At 42.2% G+C, this 15,944-nt stretch overlaps 1 protein-coding gene across 7 annotated transcripts in view; it reads right to left on the reverse strand.

Moving 5' to 3' along the window:
- The window catches only part of PKHD1 (PKHD1 ciliary IPT domain containing fibrocystin/polyductin), a 237,303-nt gene that overhangs the window by 197,562 nt on the left and 23,797 nt on the right, over nt 1-15,944 (reverse strand). For all 7 annotated transcript variants that reach the window (XR_014589511.1, XM_083856783.1, XM_083856784.1 and 4 more), the window contains exons 23-31: nt 14,818-14,972; nt 14,098-14,282; nt 12,938-13,060; nt 11,277-11,382; nt 9,583-9,861; nt 6,223-6,353; nt 5,557-5,692; nt 2,075-2,270; nt 805-872 (exon numbers count right to left, since the gene is read on the reverse strand). Coding sequence is in view for 6 of the 7 variants with exons in the window: in XM_083856783.1 (XP_083712909.1) it covers nt 805-872; nt 2,075-2,270; nt 5,557-5,692; nt 6,223-6,353; nt 9,583-9,861; nt 11,277-11,382; nt 12,938-13,060; nt 14,098-14,282; nt 14,818-14,972 (1,379 nt within the window). In the remaining variant the exon portion in view is untranslated. The remainder of the gene's footprint in view (nt 1-804; nt 873-2,074; nt 2,271-5,556; nt 5,693-6,222; nt 6,354-9,582; nt 9,862-11,276; nt 11,383-12,937; nt 13,061-14,097; nt 14,283-14,817; nt 14,973-15,944) is intronic.

The raw sequence follows: 15,944 nt of genomic DNA on the forward strand, positions 1-15,944 counted from the left end.
TAAATGTGTTGTGAGCCTGGGAGAGCAATCTGTGGAAGACCTGAGGTTTTAGCACAATTTCTCTGTCTTCTGTAAAAGCATTTCTAAGGGCTCATGTAAAATTCACTACAGGGATTCAACTCCCCTCCACCACCAGCCAAATGACAAAATAAATCAACCACCCCAAATCTGCTTTTTAAGATTTTAAAGAAAAACTTTTCTTTTTAATTCAGCAATGTTCTGCTCAGAAACACACTTAAATTATTTCCCATGTTTAAAAGCTTAGAACGGGATTAATAAATATTTCCCTTTTGATTAAAATTAACATTGAAAAAGGGCTTTTTTTTTTTTATTTTGTCTTTTCAACATAACAAAAAATGAACATGCCTTTTGGGATCACTTGAAATTATTGTTTGCTTCAAACCACAATTGTACTCCGCTTTCCACCTAACTTTCACATGGAAAACCTTGAAAGATGGGGGCAAAACGACTGAAAGGAACAGCTCAGATGAGCCAGGTGTGGGCGTACTTTGTTTTCCCAACGGGAACATGCAAGGATACATGAGCAAACACTTGGGGAAATCAAATTCAAAGCACAGGGAGCCCTGAGCCAGCCAACCAGATGGAGGGATGCTCACTACAATCACACATCTCCAAACCACTGCTGTCTGCTGGTTGACGTCTGCATAATAAAGGGTCACAGATTCAAAACCCCCTCATTTAAATGGGTGTGAAATGGGATGCACTTTCCATTCCTGCAGGAAAACTGTGCCCTTGATCCCTTTACCCTCCATAAGTGGCTGTAGATGTACCAATGCTGTTTACCCAGAATGGAGCCACAACAAGGCTCAATGGTGAAGATCTCAGAGAGGTACTGGATGAACGGCTCAACCCTGCAAAACACAACCAGCACAGAAAGGATGTGGGGCAGTTTGGGGTATTCATTTTATTTTTCCTTCCTGTTGCAGTGCTTTTGTTCCTTACAACTCCCAGAAAGCCAAGCACCCACCTGGCACATCCCTTTTGTTTGATGTCACAGTGACAAGACCACCCAACACTCCAATATTTTACCTTGTGGTTTAGAATCTCAGAATGGTTTGGGTTGGAAGGGACCTACAAGATCATCTCATTCCAACCCCCTCTGTCCCTGGGCAGGGACACATTTGAGCTACATCTATCACAAACACTCTCTCTATTTTTCTTCATCATTCTGCTTTTAAAAACACCCCCTTCCCTAAAAAGATGTGCTAGAGATCTTCCCAATCCTGCAATGCAGCCCACCAGAGATCAAAGTCCTCTCCTGGGATGACCCATCTCCTTCCAATCTATCCCTGGAGATGAAGTGATGGTGGTGCTAACAGACTCCAGCACCAGGTGGGATGAATCCCTGTGTGCCATCCCACCAACCACAGTTTTTCTCCTTCTGAGGTTCATTAACATTACGAGCAGCTTAAGTTGGTTTGTGAGCAATAAAAACACCTCATTTCTCCCCAGTATTGTCACTTCAGGATCACTCCCAGCAGCTGCCAGGGCTGAGGAACAAAACTGTGTTGCTTGTGAATACATTCCTACATCCCAATTTCAGGTCAGCTTTCCCCACATTTTAATTCGTTTATATTACATTTATCTAGGCATGAACTTGAAGTGTCACCTTAGGAGGTGGAAATAGCATCATTTAAAAATTCCCCAAACAAAGCATTTTTGTATTGTTCAAACTAGCTTTTGTTTTTTTGATGAAAAGTGTTTCTGTTCTTCTGCTGTTTTCCTACAGCAGGATTTATCTGCATTTGACCTGAATCTGAGAATACCTTTGATTGCCTGAATATGCATTTTTCATCAAATCAACTGTTTTTTCCTAAAATGTTTCTCTGCTACCTCCTACTGATCCAAGGGAAGTTAATTGAGTAGCATTAGCAGTTTGCTGACTTGGGCTCCACAGATAAATAAATGCCTTGATAATTATTCATAATTTCATACCACACTGCAGAATTCACCTTTAGGTACAGAATTTGTGAAAAACTCAGACCTTCCTTTCCAGATTAACCCTAAAACACCAAATAGAATGGAGAATGAAGCTTCTAAGGAAAATACACACCTGTTTGAAGCGAGAGCAATGCCATTGATGAGGACAGAAATATTGTACCACCCCGCAGGCAGGGCTGGAAGTGTCACATTCACCCCACTCTCTGTCTGTGCCTGGATCTGTGGCCATGAGTCCCCAATTTGCACCTTGACATCTGAGCTTTGGTAGTTGGCAAACTGGGATATTCCAATGTGAAGCTCCTCACCTCCTGCAGAGGAAGGAAGAGAATTTTCCAGTGTTTCTGGCAATGGTTATTTTAGCACATGTGGCCATTGCCTGAAAAAGAGCAGAGTCCCATCATGTCAGAACAGATCCAGCCATGCCCATCAGCCCAAACCCAAAATGTTGAAGACTGCATTGGTTCTGTATCCTACTCAATCTCTCCTGCATGAGGTCAGCAGCTGTCAGGGTTGTCTTGAGGCATCAGAACAGTGAACTTGTTTATGATCACCAATAGCCACTCTCAGGACAGGATTCATGTTCTCCTTACCATAAATGTCTGTTCTATAAATATCTGAACCTGATAAAAACCAAATCCAATTTTTTTAAGTCTCTGGAGCTGAGAGGTTCTGGGATTTTTTTTATTTTTTTTCAATCCCTGATAAATGATCTAGAGCCTGTTTTTCAGAATTATGGAGCCAGGTAATGGGAGCATTCCACAATAAAACAAAAATTTCTTTAGGTACCTAAAGTCAGATGTTCTTGTCATGGTTTAACCCAAAATGGCATCTCGGCCCTACACACTGCTCACTCCCTCCTGTGCAGTGGGATGGGGGAGAGAAGTGGAAGCATAAAAGGGAGAAAACTTGTGGGTGGAGAAATAAACAGTTTAATGGGTAAAGCAAAAGTTATGTGTACAAAACAGAACAGGAACTTCATTCTCCACTTCCCTGGGCAGGTGTGTGTTCAGACATCCCACACGGCTCCAGCACATGGAATGGTGACTTGGGAAGACAAAACTCCATCACTCTGTCTCCCTCTTCCTCCCTTAGCTTTATAAACTGAACATGAGCAACATGGTCTGGATAATCCCTCGAGTCTGTTGGGATGAGCTGTCCTGGCTGTGTCCCCTCCCAAACCCTTGTCCACCCCCAGCCTGTTCACTGGTGAGGTGAGGAACAGAAAAGTCCCCAAGTCTGTGTAAGCCCTGCTCAGCAATAGCAAAACATCCCTGTGTTATGCACACTATTTTCAGTATGAACCCAAAATACAACCTCACACAACTCATTATGAAAAAAAATTAACTCATTCCAGGGACAACCAGCTCTGCTCCGAAGCACCTTGTTGTCAGTACTCAGGACTCTCTCTCCTATTTAAGCTGCTGTGTGTCACACTGTGTTCAGATGATACGGGATACTTTTCTTTATTTGTGCATGGTGCAGTAACAGGAAAGGATGAAGCTGAGAGACAAGGGATTTTCATAACTTAAATTTCTTCTGAAATAGCTTTTAAAAAGCCAAGGTGATCAATCCAAATAAAGGCATTTTTACTGATAGCTCCCTCTGTGGTCATTGAAGAGAAAAGAGACTTCATGCCATGATTCATCCTATTGTAAGACACAAAAGGGCTATGGCAAATCCCACCACAGAACCGTCTATTTATCTTCAATGATGAGCAAACATCTAAACATTGAGCACAGGGATGTGTTTAGGAGGTGAATCTCATCCTCCTGTCTGCCCTGAAAGGATGAAGGAGGGAGGAAGAAGCCCCTAAGAAGCAGGAGAGCCTGTACAAAACATCCCTCAACCACCTGCTCCTCTAAGCAGGTCTTGGAGCTGGTACTTTCCAATTCTGCATTCACAAAGACTCAACTAAAGTTTGAAAGCCTGAGAAGTTGAATATGTTAATAACGTGAACTCTTTGGACTCTCGGTCAATTGTCAGCTTAATCCCAGATGCCTGGAAGGCATCACTGTAATTTATTTATTCTTTTTATTATATAGAAAGAAAATTATATTAAAAGACAAAGCCGTGGAGGTTCTGAATAGGAGACTGAACTCAGCCCCACCACAGCTCATGAGACACTGTGACATTAAGGAATTCCTTGCACCTGAGCTGCCTGCGGCTACAAAAAATTCCTCTTGGTGCTTGTGGTATCTGAATTATATTCAGATGATAAAGGACGTTTTCTCTTATTTATGCATTCTGGAGTAATAGAAAATGACAAGGGCATTTGGGGAAAAATGAATAGAAGTGCTGGGAGTGCACAAGGAATTTTGGCAGTGGAAGTCACCCAACTCTGTGCTTCCCCACCAAGTCCAGCTGAGCCTGGGAGCTGTGGGTAGCTTTAAGGTGTTCACTGGAGAGGTTGCAAAAATAGAGAGAAAAAGTCAGATTATTATATTCTTGGAGGAACAGGATGGGAGAGGTAAGAAAACAGGAATATTTCTGTCTTCCTCCCATCTTCCTTCCTCACTGTCTCAAATATTAAGTAACTGGTGTTGGTTTGCCATGCAGAAATGTGCTAATCTTTTCTAAAAGACTTGTTTATTATATTCACAATTTATGCTTTCTATTCCCCACACAGACCCAAAATCCTGAGGTGGGGGGCGGGGGGAATGAGGGAAATGTGGGGAAAAAAAAAACCAAACAAACCCCAAACAGAAACTTCCAAAAGACAGGAATGCCAAACACTCCATGAGATCTAATTAGGATTTTGTCTCCATTAATTCTTTGAGGTCTATGCTCATATTCTAAAGTAACACATTACAAGGTCAAAAAGGAAGGAATGGTTTGGCTTGAAAATGGGAACTACATGAAAAAAAATGTTGCCTACACCTTGCTATCAAGGCATTTCATACCCAAAATGCTCTTTATGGTCAATAATGATCTTTGTGGTCAGCCCCTGGGGATCCTGGGGAAGGACACTCTCCAGAGCTCATTTCTTCTGCCATGAATGAATCTCTTACTAAGAAATACAGAATCATGGAATATCCTGAGTTGGAAGGGATCAAAGTTCAAGTCCTGACCCTGCAGAGGACAGCCCTGAGAATCCCACCCCATACCTGAGAGAGTTGTACAAACTTTAGTTGAGCTCTGGGAGTCTCAGGGCTGTGATCATTCTCTGGGGAGCTTGTTTAGTGCCCAACCACCCTCTGGGTGAAAAAAACATTTCTTCATACCCCGCCTAAACCTTTCCTGACACAGCTTCATGCCATTCCATTGGTTGACATCACTGTATGAATGGATGTAATAATTTCAGAGCATAGTTAGAGAAACCTGACACAAAAGCAGGACTGAATCTGACATCCTGTGGACATCATCCATACCAGCCTAGGGCAAGCAACTCATTACCTCATGTATGTTAGTGAAAAACCCATAAAAAACCAACCAGGACTGACCAGTGCTAGCAGGAAATATGGGAAATAAAATTTAAAAGAAAACAAACAAAAAGTGTCAGATCAAACTTTATAGACCTAAATTCCCTCTGTCCCAGCACCATCAGTACTAACAAACCTTCCCCAGAAGATGCCCAGTACACATCTGCATTTTCACCTGCTATGCCACTTCTGTTCCTGCTCAGGGATACAAGTGTAGGGTTTAAGGAAGGATCGTATTGGAACAAGTTGGTTACTGTTGTTGACTGGTACCCAGAAATCAGTGTCACATGGACAGCAGCATCCTCTGTCCCCTAGGAAGAGAGAGAAGGAAAATGTCAGAGATAAGAATGAAGCAATTAAAAAAACAAAGTTATTTCCTATATTCCTATATCTCCCATACATAAGTCAGGTTCATGGCACTGATGAAACTTTCACATACACCAGACTTTACTAAAATGTTTACAGTTATGTTGACTTTAAAGAGTATCTGTGGCGATTTAGAAACCTTAAAACAATCCCAGACTATGCAGATTTGGATTTGCTATGTTCATGCAAGTACATGCATTTAACTAGTAAACAAAATCCCAGAGTGACTATGCAGTTTTTAATTTGCAATATTCTTGCTAAATTAAGGAGCTTTCTTTTTTCACTGGTTTTCATTAATCTCCTATTAATTTATTTTTAATTAAGCTGGTCTAATCTGTAGAGTCCACAGTAAACTCTCCACAGCCATGACTTGGCTGAAGGGCAGTTTTTTGCCTTTCCCCTAGTGTAGGTCAGGCCAGGAAAACATAGGAGGGCACATTGGCCTCTGACTGCTCCCCAAAGTGTGGTTTCTTACCCGAGAAGGAACTTGACATTGAATTCTTGTTGAATTTCTGCCCTCCTCCAAAATTGGGCAAGGCTGGGATCCAAACAACACTGCCTTTACCCCTTCCAGATTGGTTCCCCTGAGAGTCACTCTAAGTCCTCCTAAAACAGAGAATTATTCCATGACATTCAATATGTAGGATATTTTGATATGCAAAGAATTCTTTGTTTATAGATGACTACAAAATGCAGTAGAGTCTCTCAGCTGAGCTGATGATGATCTGTTTCACCTTGCTGTGCCTGGCTCCCTCCCTTCCACCAGAGATCCTTCTTGCCTTATTTGAATTATTTGAATTCAAATTACTTGAATTCTCCTCCACGATACAGGACAACTGGCTTTGTTTCTCGGTCTATTTTTTAATGACATATTTATTTAAACCAGCAAGCCCTGGCCTGTGATCTCCCCCTCAGACAGATCCCCCAGCCCGAGAACAAAATAAGGAAGGAAGGAAGAAGCACTAAGAATGGAAAATGAGCTTAACGCAGCAGGTGCTCTCGCAGTTCAAACAGCTGCCAAGCTCCCTGCTGTCAGAAAAGCCTGTAGCATGTGTCTAAGAAACTTGGGATAGAAAGGGGACTTGGCAGGGCTCAGGACTTGGAGTTGTGAGGGAAGTCACGGAGGGACTCGTTCCGTGGAGCGCTGAGCAAGCCCAGCTCACCCCTGTGCCAGACTGAGCCTCCCCAATTCCATGTGGGATCACCCCCAACACAAGCCAGACTTGTGCTTGATCTCTGTTCAGCAGCCAATTCCAAAGAGTCAAGGTGCCCCTTTGCTTTTCCAAGTGATTAGAAGACTCAGGGATATTTCAAAGAGAAACAGGAAAGAGAACAGGAGTGGGCTTTAGTGACAATTCTAAGCTGGAGTTTGTGCTTTGAAGTGATTCAGATAAACTTTTTTTAAAAAAGGAAATGTTCCTTGAAACTTAAAGCTTTTTCTCTAGTGCTCAGCACTGCAGAGTTTTAGGGTTATGGCTGAACAGACTGCTCAGACAGGCACTAATTAATGCAGTGTTTATTTGTATTTATTAGCATGGCTATACTGAAAACCAACTGAGCTTTTATTCCTCTTTTCACGTGTGATGTAAGCAATCCTCTACATATTATAATTATATATTAATGACGAATTTCCTCATACACTTTCCTAAAATTACCTATTCCTGCTAATTCTTTAAACCACCAGAGAATTACAGAATTTTAGTCTTGATTTCCTGTGGCTGGCAGCAAATCCAGGCCGACAAGAGCAATCAGATACATTAACAGCAAGCTCCTGCTATTCACTGGAACATGGGAGTATCTTTAGAAAGGCATTCCATGCTTCTAGAGTTAGGTCATGGGGATCCCCCAGCATGGCACCAATGAGACCAGGAATATTTTGACAAGAGTGAGCTGAAGCAGCAAACTACAAGGTGCTTTGTTGCCTTCCCCTCCTGTAACATTAAATTTGCAGAAACAGAAAGAGCAAGAAGTGAAAACCGAAGCCACTTGGTAATGAAAGAGTTGTGAGATAAGGAGCTTCAGATTTAGAGTTCAGAATCCACGAGGGTTGTGTAAAGACTGCTGTTAAGTTTTGATATCTACATTATATCTATATGCAGTGAAATACTGCCTGTGTGCATTTCACAATGAGATTAAAGAGAGGTATTTGAAATGGGAGAAATTAAAAACACAGATGGAAGCTGTAATTCTTTCCAATTATGAGCGTTCCAGGCACATGTAATGTAAGATAGCATTATACTTGCTTTCTTTTTAATGAGTGACAGATCACTGTAATTGGGAGGAGTGGATTTGCCAGCAAAGGAAAGGAGAAGCAAGGCCCAAGCACTAAAATTTGCCATTGCTGGATTGCTTTTAGAGTTGTTTGGAGGTATTTGGGTTTTCTATAAATTAAAAGTGATTCTTAAACTTAGTGTGCTATGAGCCTCATATTAGGGAAGAAACATGGTAGTAAAAGAGTTAGAATAGCTTTCTTCCCACGCAACAAAAAAAAAAAAAGAAAAAAAAAATTCCAGCTCTTGTCCTCAGGTATGAAATTTATCACTCCTTATTTCCTCTTCTATTTCAAGGACAGGAGGCGTAATGGGAAAGGAAGGAGATTCAGTTTAGCTTTAGCTTCTCTATGTTTCTTTGCTTTGTACCTAAACATGGGTGAGTTTTCCATTTTATTCCTCAGAATATGAATTTGCTTTAATGGGGCTTGGATTAACCAGAGTTCCCATTTCAAAAAACCCTCTAAGAACAATAAGTCCAGCCAGTAACCCAGCACTGCCAGGCCCACCACTAACCCATGTCCCTACACATCTTTCAAATCCCTCTACGGATGGTGACTCCACCAATGCCCTGGGCAACCTGTTCCACTGATTGCCAACCATTCCACTGAAGAAATTTCCCCACTCTAATTAGGCCAGATTAATTCAAATACTACAGAACTATGTGTCAAATTAATATGGGAGGATGAGTGTGAAACACTAATGATTTGCTGAAATGAATATACGTGCACTTGAAAATCATAATTCCCAAACAAAACCGCTCAGGAAACTGTTTGCCTGCACAAAGAGCCAAAGAGAATCTGTCAGTCTTTAGGTCATTTTTGACTGTTCTTTGGGGCACACACACACAGTGTGTCCAGCCATAAAATTTCTTCTTCGCCAGGTGAAAATCTTGGTAGTGAAAGTACAGAAGAGCCAAAATATGCCATGATAAGGTGTTGAAACCCTGGGCACTGAGAATTTTAGACTTAAATTTTAGACTTTCTGTGCTGACAAGCACTGCCTCCCAAGAAAACACTACATTTGACCTGAGGCCTTGGAAAAACTTCAAAATTGAATGATAGAACTGGGATTATGGGTGTGCAGCTTGAACAGAAGTGTGTAATATCACATGGTGGAAAACTTTGAGTTTAAGGTTTTATAATATATTAATATATATAAAACAAGATGGAGGTTTTAGGGCATAGGTTAGTCCTTTTTTTTTCACCGTCTTCTTCATGGGTTTAGGTGGTATTTTATAATTGGATAGAAAAGTCCGTGTTGAGGACCATGGGTGTTGGTTATTGGGTTAAAAGTAAAAATAATTTAGGTGTCATTTCTCAATTGGACAATTCATTCTTAAAAGGCCTTGTAGAGAAAGATATAGGGGCCATATTTTAGTTTGTTAGCTAGAAGCACTGTACAACTCACAGCTTGTGAGACTATAACATAGATAAGAATTAATAAACATCCGAGTCCAAACACAAAAATCTGAGCATTTAATCCCGACTCTGGCAGGAAAAGAAGATAAAAAGCAACAACAAGGAAGAAGCAGGAAGCAGCTCCCTTGGAGGATTCACACCTACCGATTTCCGAAGCCGAAGGAGGTTCCACAGCTGCCAGTGCTGGCTGGACTGTCAGGAAGAGCCCATGTCCTATGGTGGCCCCAAGAGCAAAGCCATGGGGTGTCACCAGCAGTGTCACCAGGTGGGTCCCTGCTGGCAGCCTCGGAACCTGGCAAACCACCTGGGTTTGGTTCAGAGCCGTGACATGGCAGCTCCTGTTGTTCACCTCCACCCTCACGTTCGCCTGCTGCTCGCCAAAGCCAGCTCCCCTCACAACCACTGTGCCCTGGGGGCCTTCACCTGGAGGAATATAATATAATCATCAATATATAATCATATAATTATCATGAATTTTGGCCTAGCAATGCCTATTGGGAAATCAAGGCACAGAAAATTCTCAAAACCGAAGATAGAAATGAATACAGGGTTTGACTTGAGACTTTGGAAGAGGCTTCCACATTTAGAGACCATGAGCAAGAATGTGAGTTTGTAATGTAGATAGAGACATAATAATTTAGGTAGTGAAGAGTTTTAAGGTTTTAAAGGTAAGATATAGAAGTAGTTATAAAGGTAAAAAGTTTTAAGGTGTAGTTCTGTAGGATTGTGTGCCACTATATGATTGGATAAAAAAGTCTGCATTGTGGCAGAATGTGTGATACAATTTAATTAGCTGTTGGTGTGAAAATTAAAACAATATGTGTGGCAGTAGTTTATTGGCTAATAAACCTTTTAAAGCCTTGTAACCTGTGGTCTTGTGACCACTGACCATGGACAACTGACCTCTAACTTAAGCGTGAAGATGTTCTCACTCTTCATGAGACTGAGGCAATAAATCATGCTTTAAACATCTCCCAGTGGTGCCATCTCTCTTAATATCCCAACAAATACCCAGAATTTAAATTCAGCCAACAGTTAAAATGTTTTTACCAGCTTCAACAGGGCATCCTAAAAACTACACCCTTGGTGATATCTCATTGTTCCATATAACAGCAATTCCTGCCTGTCCCTGTCCAGCTGTTACATTTTTCTTTAGATTTTTATTAAAAATAACTTGAGCCAAGAGCTGTTTTTTTTGCTTTAGGCATCAAACCTGCCATTGTTTCTCTCCCCTTTATACCTCTACCATAGAATCACAGAGTATTAAGGTTGAAAAAGACCTCTGAGATCACCTCTGTGTTCACCACTAAACCATGTCTCCAAATTCCACATCCACAAGCCTTCTGAACTTTTCCAGGGATGGTGACTCCGCTACTGCCCTGAGCAGCCTGTTCTGACAATCCATTCAATGAGGAAATTTTTCCTAATAACTATTCTAAACCTTTCCTGATGCACATTAAGGCCATTTCCTATCATCTTATTTCTTTGTCCCTGGAAGAAGAGACCAAGCCCCATCTGGCTGCACCCTCCCATCAGGGAGTTATGGATAGTGAGAAGGTCCCCCTGAACCTCCTTTTCTCCAGGCTGAGCCTCCCCAGTTGCTCCTGCTCAGACCTGTGCTCCAGACCTTTCCCAGCTCCACTGCCCTTCTCAGGACAAACTTGTACACTCAGCATGTCTGGAACTGGAACTGATCAGAAGTGACCCATAAAAATGCAGCTTCCATAAAATCAAAAATTTACCAAAGGAGGCACAAACATATACGTGAAATCACTAGCAGCTGGCAGATCTTTTTCACAGAATTTCTGCCACTGTGTTCAGACCCCAGGCCCCGTTACCTGATGAATACTCCACATCTCTGACTATGGGTGTCAATTCCTGGCTGAACTGGAAAGAACACGAGCCAGAGCAGTTTGCAAGGATGTCATTCACCATCACCACCACCTGGAGACAGATCAGAGAGTTACCTTAAAGCTGGTAAGGAAACAGAGATGTTTTCTAGAGCCACAGCTGACTGATAGATGCTGGTAGCCACCTGAGCTACTGAGAGCACTCAATGCTCAGAACAGGGCACAAACAGAGAGTTCTTCACCCCACTGCAGTCCCACTGCAAATTTAATTGCAAACTTAAATAGCAAATTGCTAGGGCTCATCCAAGGCACAGCAGAGAACAGCTTTGGATGCTGCATGTCCAGCCAATCTCCCACCATCCTGGGACCCACTCCTCCTCAAACTCCTGTTCTTCCAATCACCCATTGAAGACTGTCCCTGCCTTCCCCCAGTTCTTTCCCCTTTGCCTTGGGAATAAATTTATTATGTTTAAAGCACCCTGGAAGACTAAAATGTAACCCACAATGTGTCTCCTCAACAGGCAGCCCTCAGTTTTATTTTTTGCCCCTTGTTTTTCACACTGAAGGAAGAAAAAATGGGCTGTGACCTTGATTATCTAAAAGAGACATGAAGAAATATCCCTCCTGAGATCTTGGTAACTTTGAAGAGTCAACTGGCAAAGGATGGGACACAAAAGAGCCCCTCTTTATCTCTCTCCAGGTGTTAATGTTGTGCCAGGAAAGTTCACCAATGCCCTCAGAAAGCAAAGTATTTGTCCCAAAGAAATGCAATGAGCACAGATTTGCTTGGACAGAGACACAATAATTAGAGGGACAATTTTACACTGCCATAATAAAGCTTCAAAAACTACCAGAAAAATCTGTTTGCTGCTGCTGGTCTTGGTTCACTTGGGCTATTTGAGGGTTTGTGCAGCACGGATGGAAAAGATGTCCTAGGTGGCTGAGTCACTGTAAGAAGAGCAATTCTCATGGGTGGGAACCAGGCTCCTGAAAAAGTCAGGATGGCTTGGCCCCAGATGTTGCACAGCTGGGCTTGGAATACATCCACCATACCCTGTTAGGGCCAGAGTGCCTGTGAGTCTGCTGGAAACAAAACCAGCAATAGCCAAAATTCTGCAACATCTGAGAGCAGAGCTGGAAACACATTTGTCCATCCAGCAGACTGGAATGGTTCCTCCTTCAGCCTGAAACTCTCCTATCTCTCTCTTCCCTCTTGGAGAATTGAGATCCAGAGAGGTTCAGGACTTGCCTAACTCACAGAGAAATATCCCAGCCACCAACTCATTTGTTTTGCCTGTCAGTGTAACAGAGTTCTGCAGATGAATTGTGTAATTCCCAGTTTGATGCCCAGCACCACAAGACCCACCAAGGATGGGAGTTCAGAGATTTTCATCCCTTGGTCACTGCTTCAAAGAAAAAAAGATATTGTCTTCCCTCACCCATGATCACTATTCTCCCTACCTGCAACATCTCTTGGAGGAAAGTCCTGCTCCACAAACCAGTCAGCAGAATATAAGAAATTAATGGCACAGAATATCAGGTTCCTGAAAGGATTTATTGGCAGAACAAGGTACTCAAATACCTGTGAGACTCCTGGGGCTACACAACCCTGCTGAATCAGTGAAAAGTGTGAGAGCACATCAACTCACCTGTGTTTGGTTATGGAGGGTGGCGAGCATGTCCCCAAATATTGGTCCAATAAACACACCCCCATCATAAACCACACGAGTAGAAACAGTTGGCTTCAGGCCAGTGAGATTTTCAGCAGAGACCTGGCAAAGATCAAGGAATTTAAGTTTCTCATCTTTTTCTGTCCTGTGATTTTAAATTAAAACAGAATCTTTACAAGCAGATAACTCCTGGAAACTTCTCACTCTTCTTCCATGAATCTTATCTCCACCTCTAAATCTTCATTACTCAAGATTTCACCTCCCTGCTCCCACCTTGACCTTCCAGGCAAAGAGATGGCAAAGAAATTCAGGAGTCAAGTTTGTAAATAAACTTCTAATACCCAATAATATAATTTGGATTTAGGCATGGAAAGATCTTCTCAAAGACATGACTTTAGGTGAAACAAGGGCCTGTGCAAGAGCTGAAGATGCCACTCAAACTTTTTTTCACCCTCCAGGCCAACATCTTGAACACTGGAATTTGTTGAAAAGAACATCACGCTTCTAGGAGCTGAATGTGAAAAGAAATTCTTTCCTTTTGAGGTAGGAACCATCTCAGTCTGAGTCTTTACTCAAAAAGATCCTTCTGCTTGAAGCAAAACTAAGGTAACAAATCTTGGGATTGGAAAGTGTAAAGTGAACCTTCACCTGAGATTTATGAGAACCTGATATGAAGCCAGACAAAACAGTTCTTAGAAAAATACCTACTTGGCAAATAAATGATGCCACAAGCCTGTGATGAGCTTCAGTTACTGCACTGAAACCTTAATGTAGATATAATTAATGAAGATTTCATTTCAGTACACCAGCCCCTTTGCTGTGCAGAAATTACACTCAAGTCTCCTGGTTGTGAATCACAGACTCAATGTAATTTCTTCTCCTACAACTGTTTTTTGTTTGTTTGTTTGCTTTTGTTTGGTTGTTTGGTGGTTTTTTTGGTTTTTTTTTTTTTTTTTTTTTTTTTTTTTTTTTTTTTTTTTTAATTATTAATCTGGAATTTGCTTAAAGTGCTGTTCTAGATAGGAAGATTGTCTAAATATGGTGTCTTCATAAAATCAACCATTGTGAGAGTGAATCAGCCAAGACCAAAGACACCAAATGGGGATCAAAGTGGGGATTAGTAAAAGAAATTACTGTACACTGATAGCATTGGGCAAGTCCCCAGCTGTTTTTTCCCAAGTCAGTGTCCAGACAGTTTCATAGCAGGAGCTGGAGTCTCTGGTCACAGTGAAGTCACTGGTGTTGAAGAAGGGAGATGTAAAATTATCCACATTGTCCTGCAAAAGCCTTTGGAGCTGCTGGGCAGAGATGTGCACTGAAACATCTGCAAAAGACAATAGGGAGCAGTGGATAGCTCCATTTCCAGGAGGGCACATCTGCCTGCTCCTGGGATGCAGAAAAGGAAGGGTTTCATTATTAGTGCAAGGCTGTCATGGCTCAAACCTCCACAGCTGCCAAAAGAGTGAAATTTATTGGACCCTAAATACCAAAAAAATCACAGAATTATAGGATAGAATCATAGAAGGATTTGAGCTGGAAAGAACTTTTAAAGGTCATCTGATCTCAGCAATGAACTCTAGACCAGATTGCTCAAAGCCCCATCCAACCTGACCTCAAACGTTCCCGGGGATGGGGCATCCACAACCTCTCTGGGCAATCTCTGTCACTGTTTCCCCAGCCTCATCACAAAAAAAAATCTTCTTTATATCTAATCTGAAGATCATCCCCACTATTTAATAACAACCAACCTGGTCTACAAGCACACCCAGGGATGGTGCAGCTGAAATTTCTCTGGCAATAAATTCTTCCCTTGGCTTCCTGCTCAGAAAATCTAGGCCTTGACCTGCATCTTCCCTTACCTGGTATCACCGTGTTGCCCAAGCGGATCTGGAAGGTTCCCCCTAGAGGTGGGGATGACTTCTGCAGCCTCTGGATGCTGAGACTGACTCTCACATCCTCCGTGGAAACAGACAGGTGTCCATATTCCTCAGAGCCTTCCCCAAGCACTGCACCTCTGTGAGACAGAGAGGGGGTCACAGGAAGGCACCAGAACACTCCTGACACCCCCACATCACCCAAAAGCTGAGGGACACCTCAGTGGGAACAACACTCCAGAAGGATTTAAGGGGGAGATGTCCAGAGCTCAAACAAAAATGGATATTGCCAACTTCTAACTTCTTATCACTCTCTACAACCTCCTGAAAGGTGGTTGTAGTCAGGTTGGGGTAGGCTTCTTCTTCCAACCATCAACTGATAGAATGAGAGGACAGAGTCTTAAGCTGCACCAAGGGAAATATAAGTTGGATATTAGGAAAAAGTTTTTTAAGGAAAGAGTGATAGTCTTGGAATGGTCTGCCCAGGGAAGTGATGGAGTCATCATCCCTGGATGTGTTTAAAAAATTATTGGATGTGGCACTCAGTGCCATGGTTTAGTTGAGGTGTTAGGGCATGGGTTGGACTCAAGGATCTTAAAGGTCTCTTCCAACCTAGCGATTCTGTGAATTATGCAGGCAACACACACAGCAGAAAATCATGGAAAATGACCTTTTTAAATTTATGATAAAGGAGATAATTTATACACCATCAAGCACCAGGGAGTGCTACCCCCAGTACTGGGGTTTCTAAAGAACCAGCTCAGTGCAGCCTGGACAGCAACTGCAACAGCAAAGCAAAAATATCTCCTGCTTCACACTGTAATCTCCTCAAGCCCATGAAAATCTCAAGTCCCCTGAATTACAGAGAGATTTCATATTGTACAATCATTTAGGCTGGAAAAGACCCCTAAGATTGAGCCCAATCATTAACCCAGCATTACCATGTCCATCATTAAACCATGCCCCCAGACATCACATCTGTATTGGAGCAATTCAAGCTTGCCCAAAGTCCAATTTCTAATAGTTGAAATGCCTTTTCTCCTTCGCCACTACAATTCTCGTGTTTCAAAGGAGAAGGAGCCTCTCTGTGGTACAACGATGCCACCGTGTGT

The sequence above is a fragment of the Zosterops lateralis genome, assembly GCF_965231275.1.
Source record: "Zosterops lateralis genome assembly, chromosome: 3".
Lineage (NCBI taxonomy): Eukaryota > Metazoa > Chordata > Aves > Passeriformes > Zosteropidae > Zosterops > Zosterops lateralis.